Raw genomic sequence first — 18,513 nt, 5'->3', positions numbered from 1 at the left:
GACCTTAGTGCTAATGCTTACATGGTCGATGGATTCCCTCTAAATTATCCTCCACCGAACTCTCAACAATTTGGCTTCGTTTGGGAAGCCAAAAGCTAGGCTTTTTTAGCTATTTTAGTCACAAAAAAGAAAATAGACTTTTTAGCCCAATAAGACAATACATCACATCCAGTCCATAATCATTACATTTTTTTTCTCACTAAAAAGCCAAAAAAAACCAAAAGCCCTTCTCAAATAAGGCTTTTTAGCCCCAAGCTAAAATAGCAAAAAAATCAACCCACTTCCCAAACGAAGGCAACGTAATTTACTCTCTATTTCCCTTTTTTCTAAACCGTTGAATTTTGAAAATTATAATCTTAAAATGAAAAAAAAATAGCATAACTGTAACACCCTTCTATAAAACGACAAAATTACCTTTAAAATTATCACCTTGCTTGGTTTCCAGTTTTCCAAAATACTTTTCAGAAATTCTACTTTCTTATTTTTCGTGTTTTTTTGTTTTTACTGAATTTTTTTAATATTTTAAACAATATTTTTTACTTTTTAGACACACCTAACATAAATACACCTAAAAAGTAAAAAAATTATAATTTTTTTTTTAAAATTCACTAAATACCAAAAATAATTTTTTTTTTGTATTTTTATGTATTTATTAATTTTTTAAAATATTTTTTCACAATTTTTTTACTTTTTAGATACATCTAAGTAAGGTACATCTAAAAAAGTAAAAAAAATGTTTAAAATTTAAAAAATATTCACTAAAAACAAAAAAACACAAAAAAGTCAATTTTCAAAAAACTTAATCCAGAAAACTCAAACCAAACAAAGTAATAATTTTATCCTTTAGTTAGAAATTGGAATTAGTGTTTCACCTCACGGATGACAATTTGAGAAGCTGACGAGAGGCATTGGCATTTTCATGGCTTTCTTTGAACAAACAAGAATCTTGCATTTATGCCTCAAACACACAAAATATATATATATATATATATAACCATCATTGTAGTCAAGCTTCAAGATAATCCCTGCTCTGATCAAAAAAGAAAAAAAGAAAAAGATAACCCCTGCAGCATACATAGCAACATTTTTCTGACATAGCATGTGAAGAAAATGACTTCTTTCCTGGTAATATCTTTATATCGACACAATGTATAACAACAGACTATTGAAGCTGAATAAGCTGACCTTGAATAGTCTTGGGTGATGAATCAGGATGTCCTTTTGGTTTGGCTAAAGAAATAACTAAACTATTCTGACAAAAAATACATTCACACTTGGCACGGCATTTCAAGATCCAAAAACTGGAAAAGGGGATTTCCTAGTTTTTGCCATCATGATTTGAGAACAGTTAGTTCTATGCGCATGCATACGTGCATATACGCAAATGCAAATCTCAAACCAGCCTACCTTGTCACAGGATTTGGAGAAGAATGGGGGAAAACAGAGGCCCTTGGATAAAGATCAACCAATTCACAACATTATCATAATACAACAAAATCATGGCCTCCGACATCACGAAAGGGATAGGGTGCATATGGTGTACCTTTTCCCAGTAAGCCAACAAAAGCAACTCTTTCAAATTTTCACTTTCAGCCCATTGCCACATCCTCCCATAGCTTTCAGGAAAAACCATCGCTTATGAGACAGGTAATTTCTCGAAACTATTACAAATTCCAACATTTTCACAATTTTGCGAACCCATTGTTCAAAGAATTTTATCCGCAGCCTCATCCACTTTCATATTCATGTTCAGCACCCTGCAAGACTTTTCTTCATTATATTCAGGTTCGGTGATATTAAACGAAGAACATTCTTCAATCTGATAGTCCCTCTCATCAACTAAAGCCCTCATGTACGAGCATGGCCGCTCTTCAGTTTCTATATTATGAAACGACTCTTGTCCTGGCCCACATGGCAATTCAAATGGTGAAGGGCCCGGAGGTTGAGTTCTCATCTGCACCGACTGCAAGAGCGCACCCCTCCTCAAGTCTGCTGAGCGGCATATATCACTAGGTGATGATGGAAACCGGCCCTCAGAATCACAGCCTCGCTGACGAGTTTGTGAGGAGGTGACGGTGGGTGAAGGGTTCGATGCGGTTGGGGGAGCAGAATAGAATCCACTCAGGGGTCTTTGATACCTGTATGGAGAGACAGGACTAGTTGGTAGGCTGTCAGGTTGGGATGAACAAGTGTGTATTGGAGTTTCGCAGTATCTCGAGTCATCAGAGTCTTCTGACATTGGAGAATATTGTAAGGACATCTCATCCCTGGAAACATAAAGGAGCGAAAACAAAGAGATCAAGTATTTTCAAAGAAAGAATTAGATAAGAGGAACAAGTTTATACTTTAAAAAGACATGTTCAAGGTACAACAAACCAACCAGTTCAAAAAACAAAGAAAAAACGTACAACAAACCAAAGTTCCATAGGATCCATCCATTTGAGAATTTCTACCGGAGTGAAAGTAACATGGAGCAAGACCAAGACCAATAAAAGCATTCCTAATTGTACGGGGAGGAAATAATTCTCCTCGTATAATCCTGTTGACCAAGTCCACGCTCCTCCGTACGACGTCGCTTTGTCACCTGAAAACACAAACGTGAGCTAGCCGGCGGGTGTGTGCCGGAAACCTCTCCGATGCCTAAGTCAGAAAACTTGACAAATAGACAAAGCTCTAAGTTCTCAGAAAGATTGTGTTCAATTACCTCCTCCAAGGTGATGTTTGTAGGCTTTTATAAGTTTCCCGTGGCACAATCCTAGTAGGACTTGTACTTCTCCATGCAGAGTCCTCCTAGGATTCATTCTCCTAAGGATAATGCTTATCCTTTTACACCCTCCCCCACTGCTTAAACCAAGTGGGATGGTTTTCTTCATGGCCGAACTACTACATGGCCGAAATAACACGGGCTATGTTGAGCCACAGAGAAGGCCGAACTATCCTTAGCTCGGTCTTCTCCTTTAACTCATTACTTCGGCTGTCCCTGTTCAGCCTTGGTATGCTTAGATCAGACTTCCAAGTAACAAGTTTTGACCGACCTAACCAGATTGTGTCATGACCGGACTAACTCTGAAACCGGTCCTCCCAGAACATACTGCGACCGGACTAACTCTAAGACCGGACCTACTCCGAGTTGTCTCTGGATTGGAGTAGCCTTACTCTTCTTTGGGCCGAAGCTACTATCTCTTCTTGAGCCGGAATAAACTCACCTCCTTGGGCCGAAGTAACTCTGTCTCCCCAAGGCCGGAATAACCTTGCCCTCTAGGTCGGAGTATTCAGTACGGCCTTTTTACGCAGTCCTACGCGTTTTGGGCCTTAATGCCCAACTCTCAGCTCGGCCCAATTTTTCCCAAAAATTACCCTCTCACTAATAATCCTAAAAATGCTAGAAATCAAGATGTCCCCAGAGGGTGTATACAGAAAATAAATGCATTCAAGTGTATATGCATAATAAATTATTTACTGGTACGGATATATCAAAAGGTATTTATATAAGTACATTATTCATATTCCTGATATTATTTATTTATTTATTTTTTATTATTCATAATACCTACAAGGTCTTCCAGAACATATTTGTTCTAGGACGGGATCCTTTTGTCCCCAAAAGTCCCTATCCCCGTCCCCACTCCCATGCACTTACAGTTGCACGATATGATTTTATTTAAATTAAAAATTAATTAAATGCAAGATGGTGCGGATATGAGTGCATGGATAGCAGGACATGCACTTTTGAGGGGCAAAGGATTTGAGCTCCGTGGTTCTTACCTAATTTATAGTGTTGAAAAGTATATTGAGCAAGATTTTTGCAAGTGGTGACACAGTAGCTTGTATCTTGTACTCTCAGTGGGGTGGCGGTTCAACTTCTCCTCATAAAAATTTAGACAAGAGGTAACCTAAAGCACAAAATATGAACTAATTCGAGGAGCACCCCACATCCCCCATGTACAGAACAAGAGCATTTAGGTTATAACTTTTAACAGTTCAATTTCTCCTCTTAAAAAATTAAACAGAAGGCTAGCCTAAAGCACAAAACATGAGCTAATTTGAGGAGCAACCCTTATCCCCGATGAACACAAGTTACACAACAAGAGTATTTAGGTTATAATTATGATCTAGAATAGAAAATAAGGATTTGAAAGACAAAGACAACTCATCTGCATGGCCAAAGAGAGGTGATTGTTTTTCATTTTTATAAAATACCAACAATGCGTCACTTACAACTTTACGCACTGCAGAGCAAGGCACCAGATATAATTGCAAAGGTTCAACTACAGTAAGCCAACACCAGAAAAGAATAAAGCATACAAAAGAACACTTTGCCCCTTGAAGTTTGCTATGTTCTAGGGCCATGGAACTCCAAAAATGCCACTTTAAAAGTTGGTTTTGAATCAACAAAGTAGTTGATTGGACTATGGCTTAAAACTAACAGCCCAAACGCCTTCAATCTTTATAAGACCAAAGATGTCTAGAGGTCATTCATTCATTGCAATGCTACATTCTACTAGACAACAAAAAGAAAAACAGATATGAATAACAACAAGAGGTATGACTTAGAAGTAGTTAACATATGATTCTACAAAGAATTTGATGTTTCTGAAAAAAAATTTGCACAAGACCAGAAGGGCCTAAATTTCTCCTCACTAGAGAATATGGTTGACAATGACAATCACTAACATGTGTGTGTGTGGTTTTTTTTTCTCTGGGAGGGGGTGACCAAACCAAGCTAATCAAGCTAGACTCGTGTTCGGTTTGTTAAACACTTGCTTGAGATCACTTTGTTATGTAGACAAATCAAACTTGCTCTGTTTGATTGAGTTTTCAAAGTTCGTTTTTGAAATTTTTTCAAAAAATTTATAACTATTTAGCCAGGAATAAACACCAGTTCTTTTTTTTTTTTTTTTTTTTTTTTGAATTTTCTAAAATTACTTTTGTCTTCCAAAAATAGAAAACCATATGAAAATAATGAGTTTTTTGTTTCTGTTTTTTTGTTTTTTTTTACCAAACTAGGTTTTGAAAACTTAACCAAATAGATTTAAACCAAGCTTAAACAACCTATTCAGCTAGATAATAAGCTTATATGCACTATAAAAAATGAAGATACTCGAGCTTAACTCATAATCTTCTTGTCAGGGATGGAATCACCAACTGTTAATCCATTCAAACTCGATGCCATTATCTGCACAACCAACCAACTTTTAAAGACCCCCAAAATGGAATGAATTTCCCAAATTCGCAATAACAAAAAATCAAGAAATTCAAAATAATCTATCAAAATAATCAGGAAATTCATCAACATAACCTAACCTAATTATCGAAAGCATTAAATAAAGGATAATAAATGTCTTAACAATTCATCATTTCTAAACGAAGAGGGCGCAGATTGAGAGAGTGAGAGAGAGAGAGACCTCGCTAAAAAATATACTAGAATGAAAGAGAAATTGAGAGAGTTGAGAGAGTAATATTTCTGTTATGTTAACTCTATATCAGAAACACAATAGAGACTCCTTAATATAGGAGCTCGGATACAAGACATCATGATGATGTAAATTAATAAAATAAGAAAAGCGACGCCGAAAGTTAGTGGCGACCGAAAGCAATCCTAAAGCAAAGCAACCTAAAGCTATCGTTGTATATTATATATACATATTATATTAATACTATCTATACATACTGACATATATAGTATTATATTCATATATATGATATTCATATGTTAACAGCCCCCCGCAAACTCAAGGAGGACAAACATCAACCAACTTGAGTTTGGAGACAAGTTCAACGAAGCGACCAGGAGAATGGGCTTTGGTGAAGATATCAGCAGGTTGATCAGCAGAGGAGATTGGAAGGAGATGGACAGTACCATGAGTGACGTGTTGACGAATAAAATGACAGTCAATCTCAATGTGTTTGGTGCGATCATGAAAAACATCATTGTGAGCAATTTGAAGAGCACTTTGATTGTCACAAAAGAGGGCAGTAGCACCAGAGGGGGAAACACCCATGTCAGTGAGAAGCCAACGAAGCCAGAGAAGTTCTTGAGTAGTATCAGCAAGAGCACGATATTCAGCCTTGGTACTGGAGCGAGCTGTAAGAGATTGTTTCTTGCTGCGCCAAGAAATAAGAGAATCACCCAAGAAAAAGCAGAACCCTGTAGTAGAGCGCCGGTCAGTAGGATCCCCAGCCCAATCAGCATCGGAAAAGGCACGAAGCTGTAGAGAGGAGTGGGCGGAATAATGAAGTCCATGAAACATGGTACCTTTGAGATAACGAAGGATACGAACTAAGGCGGCATAATGAGGGGTACGAGGAGCGGACATAAACTGGCTGACAATGTGAACGGCATAGGCAATATCAGGACGAGTAACAGTGAGATAGACAAGGCTGCCAACCAGCTGACGATATAGGGTAGCATCAGAGAGAAGAGTGCCATCAAGAGGTGTAAGACGACTCTGGGACTCCAGGGGAGTGGAGGCAGTCTTGCAATCCGTAAGACCAGCGCGAGTGAGAAGATCAGAGGTATACTTAGCCTGAGAGAGAAAGGACCCCGTGGAATCATGGAAGATTTCAAGACCCAAGAAATAGCTGAGAGGACCAAGATCTTTCATCTCGAAATGACGGCTAAGAAACTGTTTAAGGCATACAATACCATCAAGATCGTCACCGGTGATAATCATATCATCCACATAAAGGAGAAGCAAGGTGGTCCCTTGAGCAGTGTTGCGGATAAAAAGAGCAGTATCATAAGAACTGGAGGTGAAACCACAGTCATGCATAGTGGAGCTGAACTTGGCAAACCAAGCGCGTGGAGCTTGTTTGAGACCATATAGAGCACGCTGAAGTTTGCAGACTTTATGAGGGGGATAAGTAGACCCAGGGGGAGGTTGCATGTAGACCTCCTCAAGAAGAACACCATTAAGAAAAGCATTTTTCACGTCCATTTGATAAAGATCCCAGTGTCGGGAGGTAGCAACTGCAATCAGGCTGCGAACAGAGGTGAGACGAGCAACAGGAGCAAATGTCTCTTCATAGTCAATACCATATTCTTGGTTGAAGCCTTTTGCAACAAGGCGGGCTTTGTAGCGCTCAATAGATCCATCAGAACAAGTTTTGATTTTGTAGACCCATTTGCAACCAACGGCAGTCTTGCCAGGAGGAAGATCAACAATGTCCCAAGTGTGAGTTTTGTCTAAAGCCTGCAATTCATCAGTCATAGCTTGCTGCCAAAGAGGATTAGAGCGAGCCTCACGATAGGAGGTCGGTTCATAAGTGGAAAAAGCAGTAGAACCAACAATAAAGTCACGAAGACGAGTAGAAGGTTGAGTTACCCGGTGTGGTCGAGTAGAGGCAGGAAGAGCCAGAGGAAGAGACTCACCAGGAGGGGAGGATCCCGAGGAAGCAAGGGCAGGACCATCAGAGTGAGCAGGGGTATGGGACAGACCAGAAGGCAAGGCATGCTCGAGAGAGGCCGGCAGGGGCGGTGGAGTAAGCTCATCAGAGAACTCGAGAGAGGCTGGCAAGGGCGAGGGAGTAAGGTCATCAGAGAACAGATCCGTGGAAGGGTCAGTAAAAAACAGAGAGGGTGAGGGAACGGACAAACGGAAAAGAGAGAGAGAGGAAAACATTTTGTGTTCCCAAAAGATGACATGACGAGAGATACGGAGGCGTTGGGAGAGAGGATCCCAACAACGATACCCCTTGTGTTCAATGCCATACCCTAAGAAGCAACAAAGGCGAGAACGTGGTTCAAGTTTGGTACGTTCATGAGGTTGGAGAAGAACAAAACAGGCAGATCCAAAGACCCTAAGGTTGGTGTAAGGGGGACGGGTGCCATGCAGACGCTCATAAGGAGTGTGATTATGAATGACAGGTGTAGGGATACAATTGATAGTGTAAGCAGCAGTGAGAGCTGCCTCGCCCCAAAAATGTTCCGGACAAGAGGAAGACAGAAGGAGAGCTCGAGTAGTGTCAAGAATATGTCGATGTTTCCGTTCAGCACGTCCATTTTGTTGAGACGTACCAGGACAGGAACGATGAGGTTGAGTACCATGACTCTGAAGAAAGGAAAGAAAATCAAAATCTTTATATTCCATGGCATTGTCGGAGCGAAAAACCTTAATATTTTTAGAAAATTGAGTTTTAACCATTGTAGCAAAATTGTAATAAAGTTGTTTGAGCTCAGAGCGATTTTTCATAAGAAACAACCAGGTAAAACGGGAAAAATCATCTATAAAAACAACAAAATAGCGCGCGCCTCCCATAGTAGGAGTAGGAGAAGGTCCCCAAATATCAGAATGAATGAGATCAAATGGTGCAAGAGAAACAGAGTCACTTTTATTAAACGACAAAGCAGGTTGTTTGGCAAGTTGACAGGACACACAATCTAAAACATCAGAACTTACATGACCTAAATGACCACTGGAAATTAGAGATTTTAAACGACCAACAGAAAGATGGCCTAAACGACAATGCCAAAGCTGAAAAGGAGATAAAGGAGGAGCAGTGGTAGCAGTGGTAGTAGTGGTAGGAGCTGTGATCTGAGAGAAATCTGGAACATGAAGATGGATGAGTTCGTAGAGACGTCCATGCTTACGGCCTATCCCAATAGTTTGCCCCGTCCGAGGGTCCTGCACCAAACAACCAGTACGGGAAAAGGTAACAGTTAGACCATGCTCACATAATTGACTAATGGAAATAAGATTTAAAGTAAGAGCAGGCATAAGATAGACATGTGATAAAGATAAGTGAGAGGTTGAAACAGAACCAACATGACTTACAGACAGAAGAGACCCATCAGCAGTATGGATAGAAGGAACAGAAGGAGGAGAAGAGAGAGGAGAAAAAAATAGTGGGGTCAAAAGTCATGTGATTACAACAAGCGGAGTCAAAGTACCAAGAAGTGTTACCTGCGGTGACAGATAAAGCAGTAGATGGAGGAGTACCGGAATTCTGCAAAAAATGTTGAAACATGGCTGCGACATCGGTTTGAGAGAAGACTGGGGTGGAAGGGTCTATAGGAACAGAGGAAGGTAAATCCTCGGAGGCAGCAGCAGCAGTGCGTTGAGCAGGTATTGGTTTAAACGGAGTCCCAGAACGGTGAGAGTGGTTGCGAGAAAAATTCCCGGTGGAAGGACCATTGCGAGAGGCACGGGCGGGATTGCGGAAGCAATCTTGCTGGAGATGACCAGGGCCAGTCTTGTTGCAAAACCGACAAAGACGAACTGGACAATTAACCAGAAGATGAGTCGATGGAAGATTGCGGTTGTGACAGTAATTGCAGGCATTGGACCTCTGTGGTGAAGGTGAGGAGGGAGAGCTCCGAATCTGTGGAGTGGCAAGAACAGAGTCCACAGGGTGCGGATGGAGAGTACCAAATCTAGTTTCCTCGGACAATAGTTCTGAAATTGCTTGCTCAAGAGTGGGTAAAGGAGTTCGATGAAGGAGAGATGCGCGTACTGGCTCAAATCGAGGAGTGAGAGCCATGAGAAACTGAACCAAGCACTGTTGGTCACGGTAAGTAGTAAACATGGTAGCATCCTTAGTACAGTCCCATGGAGGTTCAGAAAGAGCAAGCTGATCCCAAGCATAATACATTTGGGAGAGAAAATCATTAATGGTTTGAGTGGTTTCTTGGCGCATACCGTGAAGCTGACTCAGAAGCTGATATTGGTGAGCAAGGCCAGTAGTCTGATAGCGTTCTTGTAAAAAATCCCAGATGGCTTTGGCAGGAGAGGAAGCAGAGTCAAGTTGGAACCGACCAAACTGAAGGTTGATAGATGTAATAGAAGTATTGCGAAACCAAGTGATGATCTGATAGTTTTTACTATCCCAATCTTCCAGTCGGTCGATATATTTGGCAGTGGAGTCCGTGGCAGTGGAATCTGTGGTCTCTGGAACTGGTTTGCACACATCCCCAGTAATGATGCGCCAAAGTTTCTTTCCTTTGAGGAAGCCAGACATAGCTTGTGCCCATAGGACATAATTAGTCCTGTCAAGAATAGCGGAAATAGGATGAGTAGTGGAGTCCAGGCGATCCATGAGAGAAAAATAGTACAAATGAGGTAGAATCTGAAAAAACTGAGGTTACCAGTGAATTCAGAAGGTCGAAATTAGTCAGAAAATGAGTGAACTGACCAAAAATATGACCAGAAAGGCAGAAAATAGAAAAGTCAACGAAGCTGGTCAAACAGGTGATGCAGGGCTGATGTCACAGGGCGCGGCGCACGTTAGCAGAGTGTGGCGCGGTGCACGTTAGCAGGTGAGAGACACACGGCGCACGGAAGCAGCTAGGGCTGACGTCAGCTGATGTCAGAAACACGCGGCTCACGTTAGCAGATGATGCTGGGGCGCACAATAGCACCGTGCAGTGTAGGCAACGCGTCGGCAGCGCGTAGAGCGCGTTTGAACCGAGTGAGCGCGTGGCCGAATGTTCTGGCGGCGCGTGGAGGCGCGTGCGGCGGCAGATGATGATGAATCTGGTGGCGTTGGCTTCGTCGTGAAGAGACGAAGGTGGTGGTATTGTCCAATCTGTGTATTAGGTAAGGACAAGATACACAACAATCTGTGACAGAACAAAATATGTGATGCAGAGACTTAGGAAAAGCACCTGTGCTCTGATACCATGAAAGAGAAATTGAGAGAGTTGAGAGAGTAATATTTCTGTTATGTTAACTCTATATCAGAAACACAATAGAGACTCCTTAATATAGGAGCTCGGATACAAGACATCATGATGATGTAAATTAATAAAATAAGAAAAGCGACGCCGAAAGTTAGTGGCGACCGAAAGCAATCCTAAAGCAAAGCAACCTAAAGCTATCGTTGTATATTATATATACATATTATATTAATACTATCTATACATACTGACATATATAGTATTATATTCATATATATGATATTCATATGTTAACAGGATCGTCGAATAAAGGGTTGTTCGGGAAGTGACACATATTAGTTTATTTTTTTATCTTTTTATCTTTTTTTTAAATTACATTATATTTTAATTTTTTTACAAATCTTTTTATAAAAAGTAAAAAAACATACTTAATTATCTCGCATCTTTATTTTTCTATACATATTTTTATAAAAAATAAAAAAATATATTTATTTAACACATCTCAAACCACCACTAAATTGATATTAAAAAAAATGACCTTTATAATGGCATAAATAATTTAAATATGATTTTTTAGAAATTATTTTTAATTTAAAAATTACAATAAAATATTAAATAGTATAAAAAAAAATTTCTTACAAAATAAAAGTATTTGAACAAAAAAAAGGTAAGAAGAAAATTTAATATGGTATTTTTATTTAATCTGAAAATAATTATAGATAAATAATAAATTATCACCTATAACCCTTTTTTTTAAATAAAAAAAATTTACTAAACTATCACTTTTAATAAAAAAAAAATAACGTTTCTTTTTAATTTATTTTAACTAAAGTAACTTTTTAACAATTTGAGCCAAAGATATCTTTATTCTTTATTTTAATTTTTTTAATTGACAATTGAGATTAAAAAAAAAAAATCTAACAAAATCCACCATGTTTGGTAAGTACTAAAAAAGTTATGTTTTATTCTTTTGTTAAAAAAAAAATAAAATTATATTAAAAAATATTATTGTTCAAGTCCTTATAGTTTAGAATGATATAATTTTTTTTTATAAAATTTAAAACAAAAAAAAGAAAAAAAATAATAGCGATTAATAATTTGTACACATGTATTTTAAAAAAATTATATTTAGACCAATAATATTATGACATATTATTATGACACATGTAAATATTGATCTCATTCTAATTGTAGTAATATAACTTGAAGAAGAATTTAAATTTGAAATTTTATTTTATAATTTAATAAAGGATGCAAAATTTAAGAAATGAATATTGATCTCATTTCAATTATAGTAACATAATTTAAGTAAGAATTCAAATTTGAAATTTTATTTTAAGAATATAAAATTAATTTATAGACCAATCATATTGTAACACGTATTAACAAAAAATTAAACAAAATAAAAAAAAATGAGAAAAAAGAATTACAACTTCCAACTTTAATGAAATGACAATATTTTACAATTATAATAGTATATAGATATATGGATATATAAATAAATTGTGACATAGATCATTATTTAAAACTTATATATTATGGGATAAGTCATTATAATTTTAAATTTAAATTAATGAAATGTTTTTCATATTTAATGCCCCTCAAAGTTGAATTTGAAATGGATTAGTATACTTTTTATTTTTTATTTTATATATTTGATATACTTTCTATTTGAAATTCATAAATCAAGACATTACTTATCTTTTTATTTTTTATTTTTTATTTTTTTGCTTGAATGAGAGCTATAGACGATTTTTTTAATTATTTAAAATCAAAAAATTAAAAATTTTAGTTTGAAATATTGAACTCTCACAAGATTTGTCAATTTTACTTATATAATATATAGATATAGATTGATATATAGATTTAATAAGAATTTATATTTGTTTTAGATATTTTTTTAATATACAAATTATATTTTTTTATAAAAATAATTTAACAATCTCATCACTAACTATAGTGTATGGAAGAAGTTGAGATTGGTATTGTAGTAGGTATGGGAGAAGTAAAAAAGGCTTGTAGCTTGTGGGAAATCAATAAATGCTGAGTTTTTTTTTTAAATAAAAAAAATTAGAAAATTGAGAGTGGGATATTTGAGCAACTTATATATTATGGGATGAATCATTATAATTTTAAATTTAAATTAATGAAATGCTTTCCATATTTATTGCCCTCAAATTTGAATTTTGAAATGGATTAGTATACTTTCTATTTTTTATTTTATATATTTGATATACCTTCTATTTGAAAGTCATAAATTAAGAGATATTATTTATATATATATATATATATATTATTTTTGCTTGAATGAAAGCTATAGAAGATTTTTTTAATTATTTAAAATCAAAAGATTAGAAATTTTAATTTGAGATATTGAAACTCCCACAAGACTTGCCCTTTTACTTATATAATATATAGACATAGTGTAACGTCCCGAAAATTGGGCAGGGTATATCTATTTATACAACAAATCCACCTGATAAACAAGCACATATATACAACTAACTATTCCATACATCCATTTCCATTTAATCCCAAATGACAAATACATGTTGTTCACATCTCAACGCCCCAGTTTCAATCAGAAACATGCATTTTACAAGAAGTATAAAATGGAAGCCAAACAGATAATAAGTGTCCTACAGGCTTACAAATTTATCCAAGAACATTCTTGGTTACACAAAATGGAGTTTCAACTCAACACAAAAACTGCCCTGGGCTTACATTTAATAAATAGCCATAAAACAAAAATAGAGCCTCAGCTCCGAGTCCTCCCAAGTCAGTGCCTTGGCAGAGGCATATCACCTATACCTGAAATGGTTTCCTTATAGGGTGAGCCACAACCCAATAGAGATATACTACACAACATATAGACCATGACAAGACTAAAGAGGAGTATACTCATGCCATGCTCATGATAAAACAGTTTATCTCTCTTTTTATAAAGCATGCAATGTTGAGATGCAACAACAGATATAAAATGTAACGCCCTCAAAATATTATACAAATCAACCATTCATAAGGTCTAGAGACATAATAGAAATGTTGTTATACTTTCATTCATCAGAGTTGATATTATAAAAGATATCACATGCATTACACTTTCATAAATATCCATCTTGAAACCATAGCATGTAACTCTAGTTTAGAACAACAAAATAAATGCCCTGGGGGCTTTCATCTTTCCAAGTAATCACTTGGTTACAACAAAAGAGAGAGTCAGAAACTCTTTACAATTAAAGCCCTCGACTTAAAAGAAGACATATAAACACAAAAATGAAATCACAAAAGTAGAGCCTTAGCCTTTAAGCCCCCCAAGCTATGTCCTTGGAGGTGGCATGTCACATGTACCTGAAAATGGCTTCCCAAGTAGGGTGAGCCAAAACCCAGTAGAGATATGCTAAACCATACATGAGAATTAACTAAAATATGAGCATCAGATAAATGTGCAACATTCTTAACCAACACATATTCTTTTCAAGGTCATTTAATATAGATAACCAATATCTCAATTCATTTCCATTCTACCATTTCGGGTAAATCAATTAGCCAAATTTATTATTATCAAGCAACCAATATGAGACTACAACTCAATGGTTCACAATTCAATACATTCATCAAATCCAACACTTCTATTTCTTGCCATTTTACAGAACCACGTCCGAGGGAACCGGCACCCATAAATATATAAGATTTCGGGACTTTCACCTTAGACACTCCGATCAACTTAATTATCAATGAAGTCCATCCTCTATCTCCTCCCAAACAAAGATACATATACAATGTATTTAAACACTTTGTCATATACAATGACTAATCAAAACACATATTTAATGGTTTAATCAAACCGTCATATTCAATGACATAATTCAATTGATTAGTTTCAATCATCCTAATTCTCATGTAGTTTCTACAACAATCATAGATATCCTCCACCGATAGCCCAAAACAGATATATCTAAACAGATAAATAAATCTATCAACAGATAATTTATCAAATTCCATAGTTGTGTGATTTATCAAACCAAACTACATCATTCAATCACATTTCTCCCAATTTCATAATTCCCAAACCAATTTCATTATTTACATAAATAGTTATTTCAACTCAACTTAGGGCAAAATTTCCCCTTTTTCCAAAATATCAACCCATAGGTCTAAATCTCACCACTTCAACAATAAAGAACCTCATACACAAACCCTCAAGGTTACTTTGTAAATCAACATGAAAAACTCCCTTTAGTTTAGAACCCAAACCTTAACTTTTACCAAAATCTTCCCAAATCCCATCATTTATTCAAAATGACAAGTATCTAAGTTAAAGCTCATATTAAAGAGCAGAATATCCCAACCTCAAGCTTGGATGAGAGAGAAGAGAGAAAGCTCAAAAGTCGATGGCGATGAAACCACGTTTTGCCCCGATCAAAACAAAGCCCTTGACAAGCTCTACACTTTGTCTCAAAGGAGTAAGGTGAAAAGATCACTCTGGGTGAGTAGATCTAGAGATTTAAGTGAAAAAGTTTGGGTTTAAGAGAGAGAAGAGAGAAATCATGGTTTAAGAGGAAAAATGGAAGTAAAATCATGGGAGAAAAAAAAGGTTTGGGCCCACTTATAGTAGTGAGGAAAAGCCCTAAAGTCAAATAAAATAATACGCCCAAAACCCCCTTAGATAGGGCCCATTCGAACCTCAAAAATCTGGAAAAAACACGCAGGGGTCGACCCTTAGATAGGAGGGGGTCGACCTTATCTTCCAGCAACCAACACACAGACATAAGAGGGTCGACCCTCTCCCAGTCTGGTGTCTACCCTATCTTCCAGCAACTAACACACAGACATAAGAGGGTCGACCCTCTCCTAGTCTGGTATCTACCCTATCTTCCAGCAACTAACACACAGACATAAGAGGGTTGACCCTCTCCAGTCTGGTGTCTACCCTATTTTCCAGCAACACTTCCAAAAACTTCACCAACAGGTAAGGTTCGACCCTTAGGAAGGCTGGTGTCGACCCTAGAATAGAATTTCTAAGTCTCCAAGGAACTTTTGACAAGGATAAGTGCGAACAACCAAACTCAACAAGTTTAAATCGGATTGTACTTCTCCAAACCAACGTACAACAACACCAAAGATTTTCAAAATAAAAAATAAAAGATTCGAATACACTTTCCCAAAAGCTTTGAAAGATACAGGTGCTACAACCTCCTCACCTTAGGAAATTTCGTCCCCAAAATTTTAGTACAAGTTTCAACACCATGATTGCCCAATTTTCAAATGATTACAATTCAATTCTCATTACCATGACCCACTTACCGGCTATTCAATCCTTCCACAAAAGAACAATTCCACAATAGGTACATCTCAACATATATTATCAATATGAATCTTCCGAATTTAACCAATTTCAATACGTGTATCTCATATTTCCAAAACATATTCAATGTTTATGATAAATTTGCATTTCCAAGAGTTAAACAACATATACAATGTTCAAATTAAACTTGCGTTTCCGAAACATATTCAACATTCACAATGCTTTCATAATCCAAAACATATACAATGTTTCGAAATTTGATACAACACATACAATATTCTATATTCCCAGAATATATACAATGCTCATATTGAATCCATGTTTTTAAGACACCACAACATATACAATGTTTTAACATTTTATTAACAAATCTCGACATATGTTCAAATACCAACGAATAAGTCCGGATATTTCTCACGGACTTCCAATTCACGCTTCTAAGTAGCTTCCTCAATCCTGAGATGTTTCCATGATACCGTAACTAATAGAATCGTCTTGCTTCACAAGACTCAACTCAACAACAAGGAACGAATATGATTACCTCCCTAACTGGCCAAACTCGCGACGGTTTATAAGACAAGAACACATTCCCCCGATAATAATAGTAACAACGTTGTTAATAACAACCGTGCTTCATGACATCCACCATGGCTTGACTACTTACAATACTCGAATCACCATTGAGTGTTTAACACTCCAACATAGGAAAAAGGAAACCACTCGCACACAAGGCTTTCAGTCAACTCTCGTAGAACGAGAACGCAAAATAAAACACGAATAATCAATAACATCATGGCACAGCAATACCCGACAATTCCAAGCCCTTGCCAAAGGACATACAACATGTAACCAGTAACTTAGGCTAAATCAAAATGTGACTTCTCAACATATGGTATAAGATATTCCGTTCAAGTTAAAGAAAATGCTTAATCTATCCCATTTGTTCCAAAGTACTTGGTTTTCCTCCAAATTTTTCTTCAACATTCCTCGAGTAAATCACAACATAGTCATCCCACAAAACCCATCACAGTCACGGTGGTGTTACAATACCCAAAACAAGATTTTCCACAATGAGAACCTCTATAAATTTTTAAAATGCTAATAATGCAATAACACAAAGGAAGAAATTGCACACCATTGATCACATAATGGTACAAAGCGCTTATAAGACCAAAGTTCTCAACCGAAATCCCAAACCGGTTACTACCACTCAAACAAACTTCCAAGTGTCCATGAGGGACTTACATTCCACACCAAGACACTGTTTAATTACACAACCTACAATTTCGACCGATTCTCGAGGTGACTATATGTCAACCAACCCAAGTATTGACCAATCAGCTATCTAACTTTATTCACTCATGCCAGTCTTCAACACCAACATCTTGCTCAACCTCGCCAACTTCTAAATGGAGTTCCATACACAACCTCTTCGGTTCAATGAATCACTTCAGATTCTTCAAAGTTACCCCACAGTACTTTGACTTTTCATTCACCCCTCACACGTATGCCTAAGTGGCACACATATCCTTGCTTCACATTTGAGTCGTAACTGAACTTTTCAAGTCAAACCTAATACACCATCTCAAGTCAACACACACAAGGATCGAATAAGTCAAAACAACTCTGACAGAGTGCATCACTCACTCTACACAATCTTACTGCCTCACTCGGAGTTCCACTATCCAAACTGGACGACAAACACCCACACCAAAGTGACCCAACAATTTCGAACATTAAATTACTCAACCCAATCATTAACTACACAATTGCCTTACCAAGGCACTCTCTTGGGATTGCCCTGTGACCGATCCCCTTCTATATATATTCTAATAACAACATATGAACCACACACCACCACATACCATACTAGTAAAACCTTCTCACTTAATACACGATATTCTACACCCACACTGAATTCCTCATTCTGAGGATGTACTCACAACCTCGACTGAATTCACAATAACGAAATTTACCGACTTGTTCCCTCACACCAAGTTAACCAGCAAAGGCTTACCATGATACAACACCCTCGTTACTACGTAACCATTCAAATCAAACACAAGCAAACATAACACCTCCATCCCTCAATGACCAATAAGGTCAACTCTTTATTCCACATTCTATTCGTCACTCGTCACAAGAGTACAATCAAAATACTAAGCCTCCGTGTCAATCCACTAGCTATTGCTACTATTGAACAACTACTCCAAACTAAGCCCCGGCGCCAACTCAAAACACCGACAGGGCTTTCAAAGACTTACCGTCCTAACTCTCCAGAAGAACAAATGAAGTCCTCAATCTCCTTACTGTTATCCCAAACCTTTGCCCATAAACACCAAACCATTGTGACCCTACACACAGGTCACACCCTAACCACGGGTTATATACCCAACCAACCCTTCCGATAGCATCACCTGACTTAACCAGAATTAAGGTACATACCTATCGCATTCAAACATAATAAAAGAGTCCTAAAACTTAGGAAATCTCCACTATACCTTTGCCTGAAACATATTACCAGCTGTTCACAACACACCACCCCACCGATGCTAACAACCAATATTACGATAAGGGACTAACATCCCTT

The 18,513-nt window shown here is 37.2% G+C and overlaps 1 protein-coding gene across 1 annotated transcript; it reads right to left on the bottom strand.

Moving 5' to 3' along the window:
* Window positions 1-1,001: 1,001 nt before the first annotated feature.
* Window positions 1,002-2,290, bottom strand: LOC114285908 (uncharacterized; the record flags this gene model as incomplete). The annotated part of the gene is made up of 1 exon (XM_028228999.2): window positions 1,002-2,290. A coding segment is annotated over one exon (585 nt), but the record flags the coding sequence as incomplete, so codon positions are not given.
* Window positions 2,291-18,513: the final 16,223 nt, after the last annotated feature.

This window comes from Camellia sinensis, chromosome 12, assembly GCF_055761805.1.
Source record: "Camellia sinensis isolate YWXY chromosome 12, ASM5576180v1, whole genome shotgun sequence".
In the NCBI taxonomy this organism is placed as follows: Eukaryota; Viridiplantae; Streptophyta; class Magnoliopsida; order Ericales; family Theaceae; genus Camellia; species Camellia sinensis.
The sequence above is the reverse complement of the archived record's forward strand: the minus strand, read 5'-3'. Positions and strand labels throughout refer to the sequence as shown.